This window comes from Melanerpes formicivorus, unplaced genomic scaffold (assembly GCF_026170545.1).
Source record: "Melanerpes formicivorus ecotype bairdi unplaced genomic scaffold, bMelFor1.0.p_v2 SCAF_45, whole genome shotgun sequence".
NCBI classification, from domain to species: domain Eukaryota; kingdom Metazoa; phylum Chordata; class Aves; order Piciformes; family Picidae; genus Melanerpes; species Melanerpes formicivorus.
In genome coordinates, this window is record NW_027142397.1 from 993849 (window position 1) to 1010293 (window position 16445).

The following is a 16445-nucleotide window of genomic DNA, read 5'->3' on the forward strand; positions in this document are numbered from 1 at the left end:
AAGTCCTCCCCACTTCACAGCAGAGAGGCAGGCAGCAGGCTGTGGACTTGACAAAGGGCAGAGATGCTGAAGCTTTGTGGAGCAATCACTTCTTCAGGCTGGAAGGAAAAGACAGCTGGAAACCCACGGGGCCCACAGCACCCAAATGGAGCCAAATTCTCCTGCCTGCCCCCCTGAACAAAGCAGCAAATGAGAGAGATGGAGGAGACGACAAACAACCTGTGCATGATTGCTCCCTCTCTGCAGCTGCTTTTCACAGGGTCAAGGCATGGTAGGGGCTGGAGGGGACCTCTGCAGATCATCAGATCCAACCCCCTGCCAGGGCAGGGTCACCCAAAGAAGGTCACCCAGGAACACAGCCAGGCAGGTTTGGAATCTCTCCACCACCTCCCTGGGCAGCCTGCTCCACGGCTCCATCACCCTGAAATGAAAGAGGTTCCTCCTCCTGTTTGTATGGAACATTACCATGACTAAAGGCTAGCAGAGGGTTTGGCTGAGGTATCTCTACAGGATCCTCAAAATTACCCTAAAGCTCCCCAAAAAGCCTCTGTCACATCACAGCAGTCCAGCAGCAGCAACTAAAGCTTCTCCATCCCCGGCTGCAGGACTCAGAAGCCTTCTCTTTGCTGAGAGAAGCTGTCAGCAGCCTGACCTCCCCCCAGCCCCTGCACCAAGCCCACGCCGAAGCATCCTTGATGAGCAGAAAGTGCAGTGTGCCAGAGGAGGCTGCCGGCAAGCCCAGGGCAGGATGTCTGGCTGGGAGAAAGGAGGCAGTGGTCTCCCCCAGGCTTTATCTCCAGTCAAAGAACAGCTATAAAAAGGACATCCCGCAGGCAGGGGTTGCCTGGGGAGCAGAGGCTGCTGTTTGGGTGAAGTGTCACAGCTAAGCACAGTGATTAAAACATTTACTGCTGCTGCTCTGAGACAGCTGCAGGGCTGTTGCCGGGGTGCACAGGGGCTCTGCATCAGCTGCCCAGCCCTGAGGGCAGCGCTGCCTTTGCTGGGAAGTCAAATTGCTGCTGCTTGGGTTTAAAAACACCAAACCCTCCTCCAAGGGAGATGGTTTGTTGCCTGGGCAGCTGCCGAGCTTTGGGTGTGCAATGTTCTCCTGGCCAGAGAGGCTGCCAGGAGGCACTGAGCCAGTTAGCCCCACGCAGGCACCCCCGGGGCTGCTCCTCACCTGCATCACCAGACCAAATTTCCCCTCGTTATTCCCAAGGCTGCCCAAGTGGTTCTCCACCTCCCCTTTGGGAGCAAAGCAACACTCCCAGGGCTCCCTGCATCCTTGCCTTTCACCAGAGCCAGGGAGCATCTCTCCCTCACAGCCTGCTTCATGCTGTGCTGCTTTTACACATATAAGGAGATGCAAAAAGCTTGCAGGCACCAGAGCTGAGTCCCAGTTTACAGCCTGGTGTCATCTGCTTTGTCTCTGTGCCGAGGCAGTTGTTTCATCAGAGCTGGCAGCAGCCCTCTCTGTGTTCTTAAGCCTGGCTGATCAGCTCCCTGCTTCCCTGTCCCCCCCTGCACACCCCGGGAAACTGAGTCATGCTTTCAGCAGGCTGTCAGGGCACGACTTGGACGCTGCGTCCTGTCTCCTAATCTCCAGCTCTCCCTCCCGGAGCTCATTTCCTTGCCTCTCCTGCTTTGCTTCCCCACCGCGAGGGGAGGGCTGATAGATCACCTTGTTTTGAGCCCGGGGACAGGCTTTTGCCTCAGTGTGCTACAAACACCGCGCTCAGACACACAGCAGGGGCCCTGGGAAGGAGGACCTCTGGCTGCCGGTGGCAGCTCAACTCTTTGGGTGTTGGCGTTTTGCTTTTCTGAGCCATTGCTTCCCCTTCCCCAGCACTGGCTGCAGCTGCCTCAGATGCCAGCGTTTCCCAAGGCAGGTCCAGGCAGTGGATGGAATGCAGGAACCACACCACAGCAGGCAGAGGGATGAAGAGCTCTGAGGGAAGCACAGCCCAGGCAGCTCTCCTGCCACTGAGGGTTTGTGCAGACCGAAGGTGAAGAGCAGCCAGCTTTAACCTCTGCAGTGCTTCCTGCCAAGGTGAGCACCAGGCTGCCTTGCTCGGCTCACCTGCAGCTCTGGAGGTGTTCGTCAGACCTGGAACCTTTTCCTTTGCAGAACACTTTGCAATTTGCCTGCTGGTTCTGCAGGCTCCCAGCCTGCTAAGGGCTCCCTGCTTCTGCTCCAAACCATCCATCCACGGAGCAGACCTTCCGCAGCATCTGCCGGGGAGCCCCTGGCTGAAGCCCACAGAGCTGAGGAGTGTTGCTGGCAGGGCTGAAGGAGCTGCTGGCTGCAGGAAGCAGGCTCCATTTGTGCATTTTGCACCTCTCTCTCGGGCACACCGAGCTGCAGCCAAGAGGTGGTGTGAGGAGAGGGCGCCAGAGCCGTGGGAAGGCAGGGGAGGCGCTGGGGAAGGAGCTGCCAGCGAGGCCGTATCTGCCGGTTGCCATGGATACAATCGCTGCCGGCCTCCTGTATCGGTTACCTTCCCTTTCCCGGATGCAAAGAAACCAGCAGAGGTCTGCTCCAGTCCCCGTGCAGGACACCACCCCTGGCAGCCAAATGAAAGGAGCAAATGATGTGTTTGAGACCCTGACATCCCCTCCTACCGTCACCCGAGGGGAGCACGGGAGGCAGCCTGCTCTCTCTGTCTGAACTGTGAGCCTGATCACAGCCTGCCCAGCTGCCTTTGGATCTCTCCTAACCTTTGGCTCTTTCCTAAGGCCCTCAGAGGAGCTCTTTCCACAGCACATTCAGCCTTTGCTCTCTTTCAGCCTTTTGGATTGGTGACAGCCTGCCATGGGCTTGGACTCTGCAGCTTGCATGTGCCTGCTGCTGGCCCTGGCACACACTCCCCTGGGCTCCAGTGCCTTCAGCCCCCCGCTCTGAAGCAGAAGCAAGAGGCCAACTGTGGCTCAAACTCCATCTACAAAAGGCTTTTGCAAAGTTTTCACAACCCCCTCTCCCTGGAAGTGCTCAAGGCCAGGCTGGATGAAGCCTTGAGCAACCTGGGCTGCTGGGAGGTGTCCCTGCCCCTGGGGGACCTTTAAGGTCCAGCCCAACCATTTCTGTGATTCCATGACATCAAACACCAGTGGCTGCTTTATTTTGAGCTGTTAGAGCAGGTTTGCAGCCCAGGTGGTGAGGCCAGAGCAGGCTGCCCAGCAGCATTTTGGTTTCAATTAGCAGAGAGGATTTGTTTGCAGTTGATTTCAGGGCAGCCCTACGGGAGGGAAGTGATAACTTGAGAGAGAGAAAACTACAAGGAGCTGCAAGCAGCAGCGAAACTGCCAGGCCTGTTTGGACTGTCCCCTGGCCAGGGAGAAAGCTGAGCAAACAGAAGGGCTCAGCACTGAGGGTTTATGGTTCTTCTAGCTTTAAGAACTTGTAAACAAGGGATGTGGCTTTTAAGTGGATCCAGAGAGCTGCTCTCTGCTTTGTGCTCCTCACACAGGTCCCAGTTTCTCCAGAGAGGCTGAGGGAAAACAAAAGCAGATCTCAGCAGAAACCCAGCTCCAGCAGAAGGGAAATGGCATTCCAGGCTTCGTGGTCTCCAGCCTACATCATGCTGCTGGCAAGTCTCATCCTGCTCAGAGAGGGCACAAACAGCCATCCCTGCTCACCTGCAGCCTGGGAGGTTCACAGGGGAAGAAAGCAAGAGAAGAGAAACTAACTCAGCAGGGAAAGTGACTCCCAGAAATCCTGATGAGGAGCCTGAAGACCCCAGGGACCTCTTCTCCTTAGGGGAGAAGGCAAACTTCATTTCTGACCTAAGCCCAGCAGTGTTTGACTTCTCTTACAAAAGCCTCTTGCACACATCCAGCCTGGGGAAGGCAGAAATAAACAGAGAGAGAAATGTCCCAAACATGAGAAATGCTCCTGACTGGCAACCTAGTGACCACATTGTGGCAGAGAGGAAGGCACAACACAAGCAAGATTGTCTTTCAGAGGGGTGTGGGAAGGGTCTCCAACCTCTCTTCTAATAAGACTTTTATTTTCTAATCGTTTTCTGTGATTTCAAACCAGCTGAAGGCAGCAGAGCAGCACAGAGCTGACTCAGGTGGCCTGCACAGTGCTCAATGGCTTCCTTGGTGGGGAGGGAACAAAAGGCACAAGCAGTGCAGGGAGGGCAGAGACTCAAGTACCTGGCAGAAGGAACTCTCTGCCTCCCTCACCAGCACTGCAAAGCCCCAGGTTCAGCAGGCACTGAGGCTCTGCAGCGTTCTGCAGGGTTGCACATCTGACAGCACAGTGGAACAGGTTCTGAACCTGCTGAGGGGCCTGGAGCTCTGTGAGGAGCAAAGGCTGAGAGCCCTGGGGCTGAGAGCCTGGAGAAATGCAGCCCCAGAGGGGAGCTGAGCAATGCTCAGCAGGAGCTAAAGGGTGGGGGGCAAGGGGCTGGGGCCAGGCTCTGCTCAGTGGTGCCCAGGGACAGCACAAGGGGCAAGGGGCACAAAGTGGAAGCCAGGAGGTTCCACCTGAACAGGAGGAGAAACTCCTTTGGTGTGAGGGTGCTGGAGGCCTGGAGCAGGATGCCCAGAGAGGCTGTGGAGTCTCCTTCCCTGGAATGCTTCCAACCCCCCCGGCCACTGTGCTCCTGGGCAGGCTGCTGGGGGAGCCCTGCTGGAGCAGGGGCTTGGACTGGGTGAACTCCAGAGGTCCCTTCCAACACCCTCCCAGCTGGAGACAATGTCCTGTGCCTGCAGCCCAGCATAAGATACAGGTGAGAACAGGGTCAGGGCATTGGCAGTGGAGACTAAATAACATCTAATACAAGATTCAACTCAGGAGTCTTCTCTGGGGTACACTACAGCCCCTAAAATAGCACAAGAAGCAGGGTGCTGTTAGCTGCTAACACTCAGCAGCACCACACACTTGCTGAAAGATAATATTGATCAACAGAGATGGAAAACAGCTTTCCTGGCAGCTGTTTGCCAGCTCCTTGGAAATGAATATGGGAGTTAATTACCAAGGGACAAATGTCCCTTCTACAGGATCACCAACTCACTCCTGGCACCAGCTCAGAGTGTTTTGGAGGAGGAAGATGGAGGGAGAGATGGCTTGGGTGTAAAAATCATCTCTGTCCAGGCAGGGTTTGAGCATCACCACTAATTAGGAATGAATTGCTGAGTGGAGTGAAAGGGTCACACCAGAAAGCAAAGGCCAGGGCCAGAGAGCTTCTGCAGAGCATCGGTCAGCTGCCCCTCCTGGTGCTGTTCTTAGCACAGCCATGGGCCCAGGTGGTTGGTTTGCCTCCCAGGGTGAGGTCTTAGGATTGCTTCAGCTGGAGAAGACCTCTGAGGTCATCGAGTCCAACCACTGACCTGACACCACCACGGCCACCAAACCACATCCCAGAGGGACAAGACCCCAGAGGGGGTAAGGTGGTGATGCTGGAGGAATCCCTCTGGTGGTGCAGAGGGACCTGCCCCAGGGGAGCACAGCAGCCACTGTCCTGCTTCAGCTCAGCCCTGCGAGGAGCTGCCTGCCCTGACATCTCCTCACCCTCTGCAGGACCCCAGCGCCCTTGGCCTCAGAAACACAAACCCCTGAGCTTCTCCCTGCTCCAATGCACAAAGGCAGAGAAGGCACAAAGCCAGGGCTGAGCACACAGCATGAGGAGGACCTTGGGATGACATTGGGGGGGTTTATCTTAACCAATCTGCTTACTCATGCGTGGGAGCCAGGCACTGCTCAGAACAGGACCTAGCTAGGGCCAGGGCACTTCAGACCAAGCTTGCTCAGGGGGCTGGGGGCTGCCAGCCCCAGCAGCTCTGTGACCAGAGGAAACAGCATCAAGTTGTGGCAGGGGGAGGTTCAGCTTGCATATTAGGAAAGATTTCTTCCCAGCAAGGGTTCTCAGGCACTGGAACAGGCTGCCCAGGGGGGTGGTGGAGTCCCCACCCCTGGAAGCATTTACAAGACTCCTGGGTGCTGAGGGACCTGGTTTGGTGGCATTGTGAGCTCTGGGTGAGAAATTGAACTTGGTGATCTCAAAGGTCTCTTCCAACCTCAACAGCTCTCTGGCTCTGTGCCAGGGTCTGTCAGCATCCCCAGCCCTGGGCTGAGCTGGGCTGTGGGTTCCTTCCCCCAGACACAACCATGAGCTCAGCTCCAGCCTGGTTCATCCTTGCTTTGCTGCTAGGAGTTGTCCATTTGCTGAGTTAATCAATAACCCAAGCTCCCCATGCAAACGGGCAAGGACCTTGCTCTGCTCATTTTGCTAAGCACTGAGCAATCACTGCAGGTCTGTTATCTAGGAACCAGCAGGGAATGGTGGCAGAGTCTGCTCAGTGGAGACATGGGGATGAAATCTACACCACAATTGTCAGCACAGTGCACATCCAGGTGCCCCAGAGACATTCGCTCCCCATGCTTGCTCCATCTTCGTGCCACAGCATATACCCTTGGGAGTGGAAAGCTCTGCCTTCTGCCTTCTCCTTATCAATCAGGATCAGGTTTTGCCCACTTCAGCCAACAGATGCAGAAACCCTGTCCCAGTGCATGCAGGAGCCCTGCCCCCAGTGCATGCAGGAGCCCTGCCCCAGGGGATGCTCCTACAGATTCAGCCCCCCTGCCCCAAGCAGGTACTGAGAAAGGAGGGACAGGCATGAGCCTGGCTTGCCAGGAGCTCATCTCTCCATTCTGCATCCACTTCAAGGCAGTATCATGAGGGTGTGAAGTGCTTCACATCCAACCTCACCAGCTGTAGGAAGCAGCCACTTCCTTTCCAGCTTTGCAGACTGCTCCTCGGTAAGGGCAAACACGGGAAGCATGTGTCAGGAGGAGATAACCCAAGGGCTGAGGCATTTCACCATGGAAAAGGTGAAGGCCAAGCAGCTGTGCCTTGGCTGGCAGTGCTTCAGCCCAGGGCATGCCCCAGGGTAGATACTCTGTGAGACTTGAATGCAGTGCTAGGGCAAGCTGCTGGCTGGCAAACTGAGCAGGGGGCACAGCAGCAGGTCAAGGACAGGAGTTCAGGCCCTGGAGCAGCAATGTCAATTAGCACAAGGATTACAACCTGATTTCCTCAGTTCCTAGCTGGTAGAGGGGCAGCTCACACCCTCCCAAAGGGGAAAGGAGAGGTGAGCAAAAGCTCAGGCAGCTGCTCGGTGAAGGATGAATTCTTTGAGCCATGGTGGTTTGTTCTGTGATCCCAGGGTGAGGATTCACCAACTAAAGGAGTTTGTATCAACCACCCTGAAAGTGGCCAGGCTCAGACAACACCGTTTTGAAATCTGGGGTTAGGATGAAGCTTCCCTGTCCCAGCTGAGGACAGAGGAGATAGATGGTGGCAGCTTCAGTTTAGGCTCAGACTTGCAGGACATGTGCCAGAGCAGCTGCACTCACTGCCTGAGGAGGAAAAGGAATGGTCCAGGGAGTCTTAAAATAGAGTTTGGGAAGCCTGAGTTCAAAGGCTTCCAACAGCAGGGAGAGAATCCTGCGAGGTGTCAGCTGCGAGCTGCTGCGGAGTGGAGCTCTGCCTGCACCCCCAGCAGAAACCTCCCCGGGAAGGGAAAGCTGTGGGGAGGCTCGGGGGGCACTCGCCGCTCGGGGGGGGGGCACTCGCCGCTCGGGAGGGGGGTACTCGCCGCTCGGGGGGGGGGCACTCGCCGCTCGGGGGGCACTCGCCGCTCGGGGGGGGGCACTCGCCGCTCGGGGGGCACTCGCCGCTCGGGGGGGGGCACTCGCCGCTCGGGGGGGGGGGTACTCGCCGCTCGGGGGGGGGGCACTCGCCGCTCGGGGGGCACTCGCCGCTCGGGGGGGGGCACTCGCCGCTCGGGGGGGGGGGTACTCGCCGCTCGGGGGGGGGGCACTCGCCGCTCGGGGGGCACTCGCCGCTCGGGGGGCACTCGCCGCTCGGGGGGGGGCACTCGCCGCTCGGGGGGGGGGGTACTCGCCGCTCGGGGGGGGGCACTCGCAGCTCGGGGGGCACTCGCCGCTCGGGGGGGGGCACTGGCCGCTCGGGGGGGGGGGGCACTCGCAGCTCGGGGGGCACTCGCCGCTCGGGGGGGGGGTACTCGCCGCTCGGGGGGGGGGGGCACTCGCCGCTCGGGGGGGGGTACTCGCCGCTCGGGGGGGGGGCACTCGCCGCTCGGGGGGGGGGGCACTCGCCGCTCGGGGGGGGGCACTCGCCGCTCGGGGGTTGCCTTTTGGCTCACACTCACCCTCAGGAGCTGGCAGAATCATGGAGCATCCGCTTGGAGGAGACCTCCACGCCCAGCCCGCAGGACGACGGTGGCCGAGCACTTCCCAAAGCAAACAATGCACAGGGCTAGGCTGGGGCTAGGCTGGGGCTAGGCTGGGGTTAGGCTGGGGCTAGGCTGGGGCTAGGCTGGGGTTAGCCTGGGGTTAGGCTGGGGCTAGGCTGGGGTCAGGCAGGCTCCAGGCCCCCAGGCTGGCCAGCAGGTAGCTCGGGCTGCGCTCGGAGGCTGCCTGCCGTTCGCCAGCCCTGATTCCGCGTTTCCTGGTACCACCGTGTGGCGAAGGGCAGCAACAGGCTGCTAATCAGCGCCGTGTTAATGAGCTAAGCGCTACACAACCCCCCGAGCCCACCGGGCAAGGAGGTGCCGCCAGGCTGCCCAGCCTTGCCCTGCAGCCTGCCTCGGGTCCAGCTTCTCTCTGAGCCTGCAGCAGAAGTGAACCCGGCGCCCATGGACGTTTCCTGCCTTGCTTTCTGCAGGGCTGGCCCAGGCAGAAGCTAATCTGACCGTTGGATGGCACTGGGAGGAGCAGGGGCAGGAGTCTGCTGCTCCTGGGGAGCCCTCCCAACACGATGCAGCTGCATCTTTTTAGGCCAATTGACTGAAAGGAAAAACCATGGCTGGGGGAAAGGAGGTTCTGCAGGATCCTGGGCAGTGACTCCCTGGCCTGCAACTAGCTCCTGGTAACTCCTTCTCGGGTTTAATTGCCCAGAGAGGTTGTGGAGTCTCCTCTGGAGAGCTTCCAGCCCCCCCCTGGCCAAGCTGCTGTGGGAGCCCTGGTGGAGCAGGGGTCTTGGGCTGGGTGATCTTTAGCTCTCCCTTCCAACCCTACCATGATGGGACTCTCCTGCTCCCCAAGGCACCAACACTGGAGAAGTACTGAAGAAGAATGAACAAACCCCAGGGGATGATGTCCCCCACGAGACAAATTCCTCAGCAGGCTGCTTGAGCAGGGCTCAGGGCTGCAGGCAGCTCTGACAGCTTGGCCCTACCTCCACTACCTTTGTTTTCACCTGGACTTGGGGCACTCCAGGCTCTCCTCATCTCCAGCTTCAGATGGGAACCGACCTTGTGTGCTGCCAGGAGCTTTGTCCACGCTCAGACCCTCCCCTTGATCTGAAACAGGATGCTCTCTGCCTTTCAGCTTGGCAGGCAGCTGCACCTTGCCTCAGAGCACCAGCACCCTCCAGCAGCAGCCCCTTGGCAGTTTCCCTCCTTAGCTTTGTTGCCAGCAGCCCCTGGTGGGCTCCATTGCTCCCTCAGCTACCACAGGCTCGGAGGCACCTGCCAGCCCAGCTTTTTAACCACCCCCCAGCAGCATCAATCACTCTCCCAGACAATAAACAGAGACATTTTTCCCCCCCCATGTAAAACAATTATGATTGAACAGGGGAAAAAAACCCTCAGCAGCTTATTTTTAGCTGGAGGCCTCCTGGCAGCTGGGGATGCAGATTTGTGGCTGCCGTAACCGCCGAGCGCGCAGGGAGCGCAGCGCAGCCCTGCCTGCTCCCTGCCTTTTAATTTACACAGCTAATTAGTTGGATTTACTGTCCTCAGCCTCCCTTCCCCACTGTTTGCTTAAGGAGAAAAAGATGAGCCCTGCATGTCGAGCCGCAGGCAGCAGGCCGCCGGCTCCGGCACCAGGGCACGGCCGGAGGGAAAGGGATGGCAGGAGAGGCTCAGAGCTTGCAGCAGAAAGTGCAGGAGGTGCTCACAGGGTGGGGGAGGCAGAGGCAGAGCCTGGCCAGGGCACAGACCGTGCAGGGGGGACAAAGCTTCTGCAGGCTGAGGGGCTGGAGTGGGTAACAAAGCTGGGCAGAGGTAAGGAGAGCAGGGACAAGGAGGAGGGGCTGAGGGAGCTGGGGTTTAGCCTGAGGAAGAGGAGGCTGAGAGGAGAGCTCATTGCCCTCCCGAGAGGAGGCTGCAGTGAGGCTGGGGTTGGCCTCTTTGCCCGAGCAGCTAACAACAGGGCAAGAGGAAATGGGCTCCAGCTGTGCCTGGGGAGGTTAGGGCTGGAAGCTCAGCACTCCCCGAGGCAGGGCAGGTGCCTGCAGGGTTTCTCCTTGGCTGGTTTAAAAGGCTTAATTGAAGCATTAGATTCCCAATTTCCCACCATGTAATTAAAGGATTATTTTAATGCAGTGATAATTACATTATGATGGTGAGTGGGTGCCATCCCAATCTCACCACCCAGAGCACTCCTGCAGCATCACCCAGGCTGTGCCCAAATCCCAGGCCACTCCACAGCCCCAGGGCTCCTCTCCCCTCTGGCAACTCCAACCTGGCACCAGCACCTTGTGCCTGAGGGTGCTGAGCGAACCCCAGCATGGTGGGGTTGGAAGGGACCTCTGGGGATCACCCAGTCCCACCCCCTGCTCTCTGGGCAGCCTGCTCCAGGCCTCCAGCAGCCTCACACCAAAGTTTCTCCTCCTGTTCAGATGGAACCTCCTGGGTTCCACCCTGTGCCCCTTGTGCTGTCCCTGGGCACCACTGAGCAGAGCCTGGCCCCAGCCTCTTGCCCCTCACCCTTTAGCTCTTGCTGAGCACTGCTCAGCTCCCCTCTGGGGCTGCTCTGCTCCAGGCTCAGCCCCAGGGCTCTCACCTCAGCACCTTTGTGGCCTCTGTTGGACTCTCTCCAGGAGTTCTCTGACTTTCCTGAACCCAACCTGCTTTCAGCCCCTGGGACAAGCCTGTACCCAGGACAAGGCAGAGCAAACCAAACCAGCCAGGGTACCACAGCAGCCTCTGCTGTAAGGCCTGGACAGGAGGAGGCTGCACAGCAGGGGCTGTCTCGGGCTCTGCTCTGCAGTGGGACTCCTCTCAGTGCTTTTTCCACTCCACAAACCTCACTTCCCACTCAGTCACTCCCCCAGCAGGGTCTGTATTTGATTAGAGGCAACAAGGTTGGAGGTGAAGTGCAGAAATCCAACACATCATCAGTGTCACGGAGCCAGTTCTGGTTTCACTACCAGGAAAAGCTTACCAGAGTTCACTTTCCCCCTCAGCAGCTGCAGGACTGCTCTTTCCTTCTCCCTTTTGCCCAGTGCTGCTTTTCTGACCATAATGGAGATGATTTCTCTCCCCAGATTCCCTTCTGTGCTCCATGTTGGGCCTCCCAGTAAGCCAACAGCTTCCAAACATCTGCAGCCAGCTGGATGTTGAGGTAAGGAAATCTGCCTCTCACTTGGCCCTGCAGCTAATGATCTGAATTAAGATGCTTCAAATGAATTCTTGGCTGCTGGCAGAGCCCTGCCTGGATACAAAGGCAGCCAGAGGGTCCTAGAGTCGTTCTGGTTGGAAGAGAGCTTTAAGGTCACCCAGCCCAGCCCTTACCCCAGCACTGCCAAGGGCACCACCAACCCACGGCCCTCAGCACCACATCTCCACAGCTCTGAAACCCCTCCAGGGATGGGGACTCCACCACTGCCCTGGGCAAGGCCTGGACAGCCCTCCTGTGGAAGAAATTGTTCCTCATGGCCAACCTAAACCTGCCCTGGTGCAACTTGAGGCCATTTCCTCCTGTGCTGTCACCAACCCCCACCAGGCTCCAGCCTCCTTCCAGGGAGCTGCAGAGAGCAATGAAGTCTCCTCTCAGCTGCTTCTTCTCCAGGCTGAACACCCCCAGCTCCCTCAGCTGCTCCTCCCCAGCCCTGCTCTCCAAACCCTTCCCCAGCCCTGCTCTCCAAACCCTTCCCCAGCTTTGCTGCCCTTCTCTGCACCCATTCCAGCCCCTCCCTGTCCCTGTTGGAGTGAGGGGCCCAAAGCTGGCCCTGGGCTTTGAGGTGCAGCCTCAGCAGTGCCCAGCACAGAGGGACAATCCCTGCCCTGGCACACACAGAGCAAGGCTCCTCCTGACACAAGCTAGATCCACTTTAAGGCCCCTTCCAACCCCCTCTCTGAATCTGTGGGGGCAAGGGCAGCATGCAGGCATGAAGAACAGTCCAAGCCAAACTGTATCCAGCTTTATTAAAGGTACTTTTCATGAACAGTCATGGCAAGTTAGGCAGGACATGGGCTACAACCGGCAACACTGAACAACCGTCGAACTCCCCTCCCTTCACGGACTACCCAAGGGTACAAGAGGCTCTAAAACTGAGGAATCTTCACTTCATACTTGCAGAGGGGAAAGGTTTGGAGTGAGGGTGGACACTTTTCACATGGAGCACGCTGTTTGACAACTGGGCACAAACCTAACCCTGAGGCGGGGAGGGACAGAAGGGCACCGCAGGCTCGCTTCAGCGCCACGGCCAAGAGGAAGTGGAGGCTCCTTTGGAGCCCTTCTATCCCTGATCAGACACCTGACACCGTGCGAGCAGTGAGCCCCCAGATGCCAGCCCTGCCGTGGTTTGGAGTGTTAGGGTCTGTGGAAAACCAGGAGGGTGTGGAAGGAAAGAGAAGGTCTAACCAAGAGCGGGTGTGGGGCCGGCGAAAGGCATCTCGGGAGCTTTGATCTTCGCTCGGCTGCCGAGGGGCAGCACGAAGGAATTCCCTTCCTCCTCCCTCCTCCCAAGAACTGGGGGAAACCAGGAAAACAAAAAAAGCTTTTTCTTACCCCAATTTAGCTTGTGAGAAATAAACTAAGTGACATTTGACACCCCCCCACCCCCACCAACAGCCCCCCTCCCCACCTCCCTCCACCCCAACACAACAACGAAGCGCTCTGTGTGCTAACAACATAGCTTAAAAAAAAGTCAACCAAAAAGTCTGCATTGTTATAAAACTTGATAAAAAATAGTATTTCAAACTGTACAGTCACCAGAAGTACACAGTTATCAAAAATTCACACTTCTTCTCTGCTCTTGTGTTTCACTTGGCCTCACCAGCACCCTCAGCCTTCTGTGCCTGCAAGAGAGAAGCAGGGACCGCTCAGCACCAGCGGCCGGCGGCTCCCGGTCCTCGGCAGCCCTTTCGCCAACAGCAGCAACCTCAGCTGGGCTGCACCACCACCAGAGTGAAGCTGAACATCTCAAGCATCCTAGAAGGCCACCCCGAGGTTGCTTTGACAGATGTCAGCTTTGTGTGCTCTCAGGACAAGGCCCAACAGCAACTTTCATGTGGCAGCCCCAACCAGCAGGCAGCTTTAACTCTTCACCCACCCTCCACACCTGCAGCAGCGCTGTCAGGGCCATGAGTAACAGCTCTAAGCCACTGTGCAGTAATTCCTCTTGCTAGCACGAGCCCAGGCCTGCCTGTGTGTGATAGGGAAGAACTAGCAGGCTGGTGTCAGACAAGCTGCCAGAGCTGCTGCTCTACCTGGTCTGTTTTGGCATCTCCGTTCTCTGCAGGGTTGTTCCCCTCCTTGCCGGCATCACCTTTCCCCTTCTTTCCCTTGGGCAACTTCTCACTCTTCTGCAAAGCAAAGGGAAGATGATGCAAGATGGTTGTCACCAGTGAGCAGCCAGTTGTTGAGCCACAAGAATCCACCAACCAGGAGGTTTTGCAAAACCCAACCTCTGGACTTGGTCAACTGAAAGATCTTTCCCAACCCAAAGCCTTCTGTGGTCCCAGCGCTGGGTGCTGGCCCCAGGAGCGCAGCACACAGCTGTCTGCAGGCTTCAGAGAAGACAACTCTGCAGCCCTCACTTGGCCTTTGTTGATGCAAGCTTTGCACTGCTTAGCAGCAGTGAAGATGCAGCCCAGTGTCAGCCCTGTGCACCTTGGCATCCACAGTGTTACTGGTTACTGGCCAGCCTTAGCAGTTTTATTAGCCAGGCTGGGTGAGGCCTTCAGCAACCTGGCCCAGGGGAAGGGGGAGGAGGTGTCCTGCCCACGGCAGGGGGTTGGAACTGGATGAGCTTTAAGTCCCCTTCCAATCCAAACCATTCCCTGATCCTGTGACAGGACAAATCTAAAGCCCACCACCCATCCACCTCTGGCTGACACAACCACTCACCTTTGGAGCTGCCTTTTTAGGTTTAGGCTCTGGCTTGGGAGGAGCAGGCTTCTGTGAGACAAAAGAACCCCAACCCTGTGTTATTCCAACCATCTCATGCCATGCACACAGCCAGCCAGTGAACTGCTTTAGGAAAGGCAGCCACAAGAGCTGGAACTGAAGCACTCATCTGTCAGTTATCCCCCCACCCTCCAAGAACCACACAGCAAGGCAGGAACTTTCCATCCTTACAGCTGCTCAAGCTCAAGAGCTATCAAGGGCTGTGTCACCTCTGCTCAGCAAGAGAATACTCACAGCAGATAACCTCGCTGACCTCCGCTGTGGCTGTTCAAGAGAGGAGAGAGAACTGAATTTAGTGTGATGGGAAATGAGCTCCCCAATATGCACAAAGCAACTCCCAGCTCAAAGCAGTAAAATCCCAGTTTTCAGTTCCACCCCCCCCCCCCCTTCTTGGGAAATTCTCCTTTCAAAGCAGCAACCCCCCCAGGCTTTTAGCTCCCTTCCCCCCTGCCCTGTTTCTCAAGCAGCAGAGGGCTGTCCCACCTAAGGCACTGCTAAGAGCTAACAATAATTCCGTTGGCTTCTCCCAATTAAGGTTAAAAGCCTTTGCAAAGCCACCACCAGCCAAGCCCAAGCCTTAGCCTGCTGCCCAGTCCCTGTGCTTCCAATGAAGCTGAATCTCCTCTCCCAGCATCCACACTTCAGGATCAAACTTTCTCTGACTACTGAGCTCCTTACCTCATCCTTAACTTTGGCCTTCTCGCCCTTGGTATCTCCTTCAGCCTAGGAGGTGACACACAAGTTGTCCCAGGGCGCTAAGGGCAGCCAGGCGCAGCCCTCGCCCCCACCCTCAGCGTTCATCGCCCGCGGCCCACGCAGGAACCGTTCCCAGCCCGCCCCCGGGGGGGTCCGGGCCTGCCCCAGGCCCCAGGCGGCCAGGAGCCCCCCAGCCGCCCCCGGGCGCTCCGCAGGCCGCCGAGATGCGGGGAGGAGCGGGAGGCAGCGGCGGGCTCCCTCCCCCGCGGGATCCCCGGGGCGGGGCGGGGGCAGCCGCCGCCTCCCCCGGGGTGAGGAGGGGGGCCCGGCGGGGGGGCCCGGCGGGGGCGGGGGGGGCCCGGCGGGGGCGGGGGGCGGCGCTGCCCCTCCGCGGAGGCCTCGCTCCCGCCCACGGCTGCCCGCGCGGGGCGGCGGTTTTGGCGGCAAAGCCTCCCGGGCGCCAGGCGCGCGGCCGCTTCCCGCCCTTTCCCGCCCCACCGGCGCTCCCCTCCCCCCACCCCCCATCCTCCTCCTCTCCTCACCCCGACCTCCCGCCAAAACCAGCCGGATCGGACCGGCGCCGCGCACCGCTGCTCTCCCCCCGCCCCTGCTCCTCCCCTCCCCCTCCCCCCCCCTCCGTTAGCCCCCCCGGTAACGGTCCCCGCGCCGCCGCCGCCCCGCCCCCACCCCCGCTGGGGCCTCACAGCCGTTACCGCCCCGAACGGGGAGGGAGGAAGGGGGGGAGAGAGAATGAGCGCCTGGTCCCGCCCCCCCCCCACCCTTCCACCGGCGATGAGGCTCGGGGGGGGCAGCGGGGGCGCTCGGCCCCACGGCGGAGCGGGGCGGCAGGCTCGGCCCCCTCCCGCCGGCCCCGGCCCCGCGCCACGTACCTTTCTCTTCGGCATGGCTCCGTGCGGGCGTGTTTTGTGTGTGCGAGGCAGAGAGGAGCTCGGCTGGGCGGCGCGAGGGGGCGGAGGGAGAAGGCGGAGGGAGAAAAAAAAGGGGGAGGGCGAGGGGGAGAGCCGGGAGCGCTCGGTCCGGGGCGGCGGAGGCGGCGGCGAGCAGCGGAGGGGGGAAGGGAGGGAGTGAAGGGGGAAGGGGAAAAAGGGGGAAGGGAGGGGGAGTTAAAATAAAGAGGAAATAATAAATAAACGCCAAAGGCGGAGGGAAGGGGCGGAGGGAAGGAGCGGAGGGAAGGAGCGGAGCGGAGGCGGCCGCGCGGGGAGGGGCGGCGCGGCGCGCGGGGGCTGCCCTGCCGGCTGCTCCCTGGGCTCCCGACCCCACTAATTTGAATCGGCTGTTTATAAAGTTTTATATAGAGCCGGACGCGGCCCAACCGGTTCCAGCCGGATCCCCACCGCCCCGCTCGCCCATTGGCCCGCCGGGGTCACGTGGGGTGGGGCCAGCCGGGGAGGGAGCGCGAGGGGATGGGAGGGGGGCGCGCGGAGGAGGTGGCGCGCGCGCAGCTGGGCCTCGTGCCCACAGCGCCCCCCCCCGCCCCCCGCTCCCCTCCGCGCTCCCTCCCCCCCCCCAACCCCTCCCTCCCTCCCGCCGCCTTCCCGCGGGCGGGAAACACGGA

The 16445-nt window shown here is 59.3% G+C and overlaps 1 protein-coding gene across 1 annotated transcript; it reads right to left on the minus strand.

Moving 5' to 3' along the window:
• Positions 1 to 12163: 12163 nt before the first annotated feature.
• HMGN2 (high mobility group nucleosomal binding domain 2) lies at positions 12164 to 16204 on the minus strand. The gene is made up of 6 exons (XM_068159111.1): positions 15757 to 16204; positions 14849 to 14893; positions 14405 to 14434; positions 14111 to 14161; positions 13471 to 13566; positions 12164 to 13059 (listed from the first exon to the last, which is right to left on the minus strand). Exons 1-6 carry the CDS (start codon positions 15769 to 15771, stop codon positions 13024 to 13026), a joined length of 273 nt encoding a protein of 90 aa, XP_068015212.1. The 5' UTR covers positions 15772 to 16204; the 3' UTR covers positions 12164 to 13023.
• Between the last annotated feature and the right edge of the window lie 241 nt (positions 16205 to 16445).

Bases quoted from the DNA above. Each gene is read 5' to 3' on its own strand.
- HMGN2 (XM_068159111.1), bottom strand. The intron at 14,435-14,848 runs GTAAGGAGCTCA...TCTCTTGAACAG, and splicing joins AGGCCAAAGTTAAGGATGAG to CCACAGCGGAGGTCAGCGAG. The intron at 14,162-14,404 runs GTGAGTATTCTC...TTTGTCTCACAG, and splicing joins GGTCAGCGAGGTTATCTGCT to AAGCCTGCTCCTCCCAAGCC.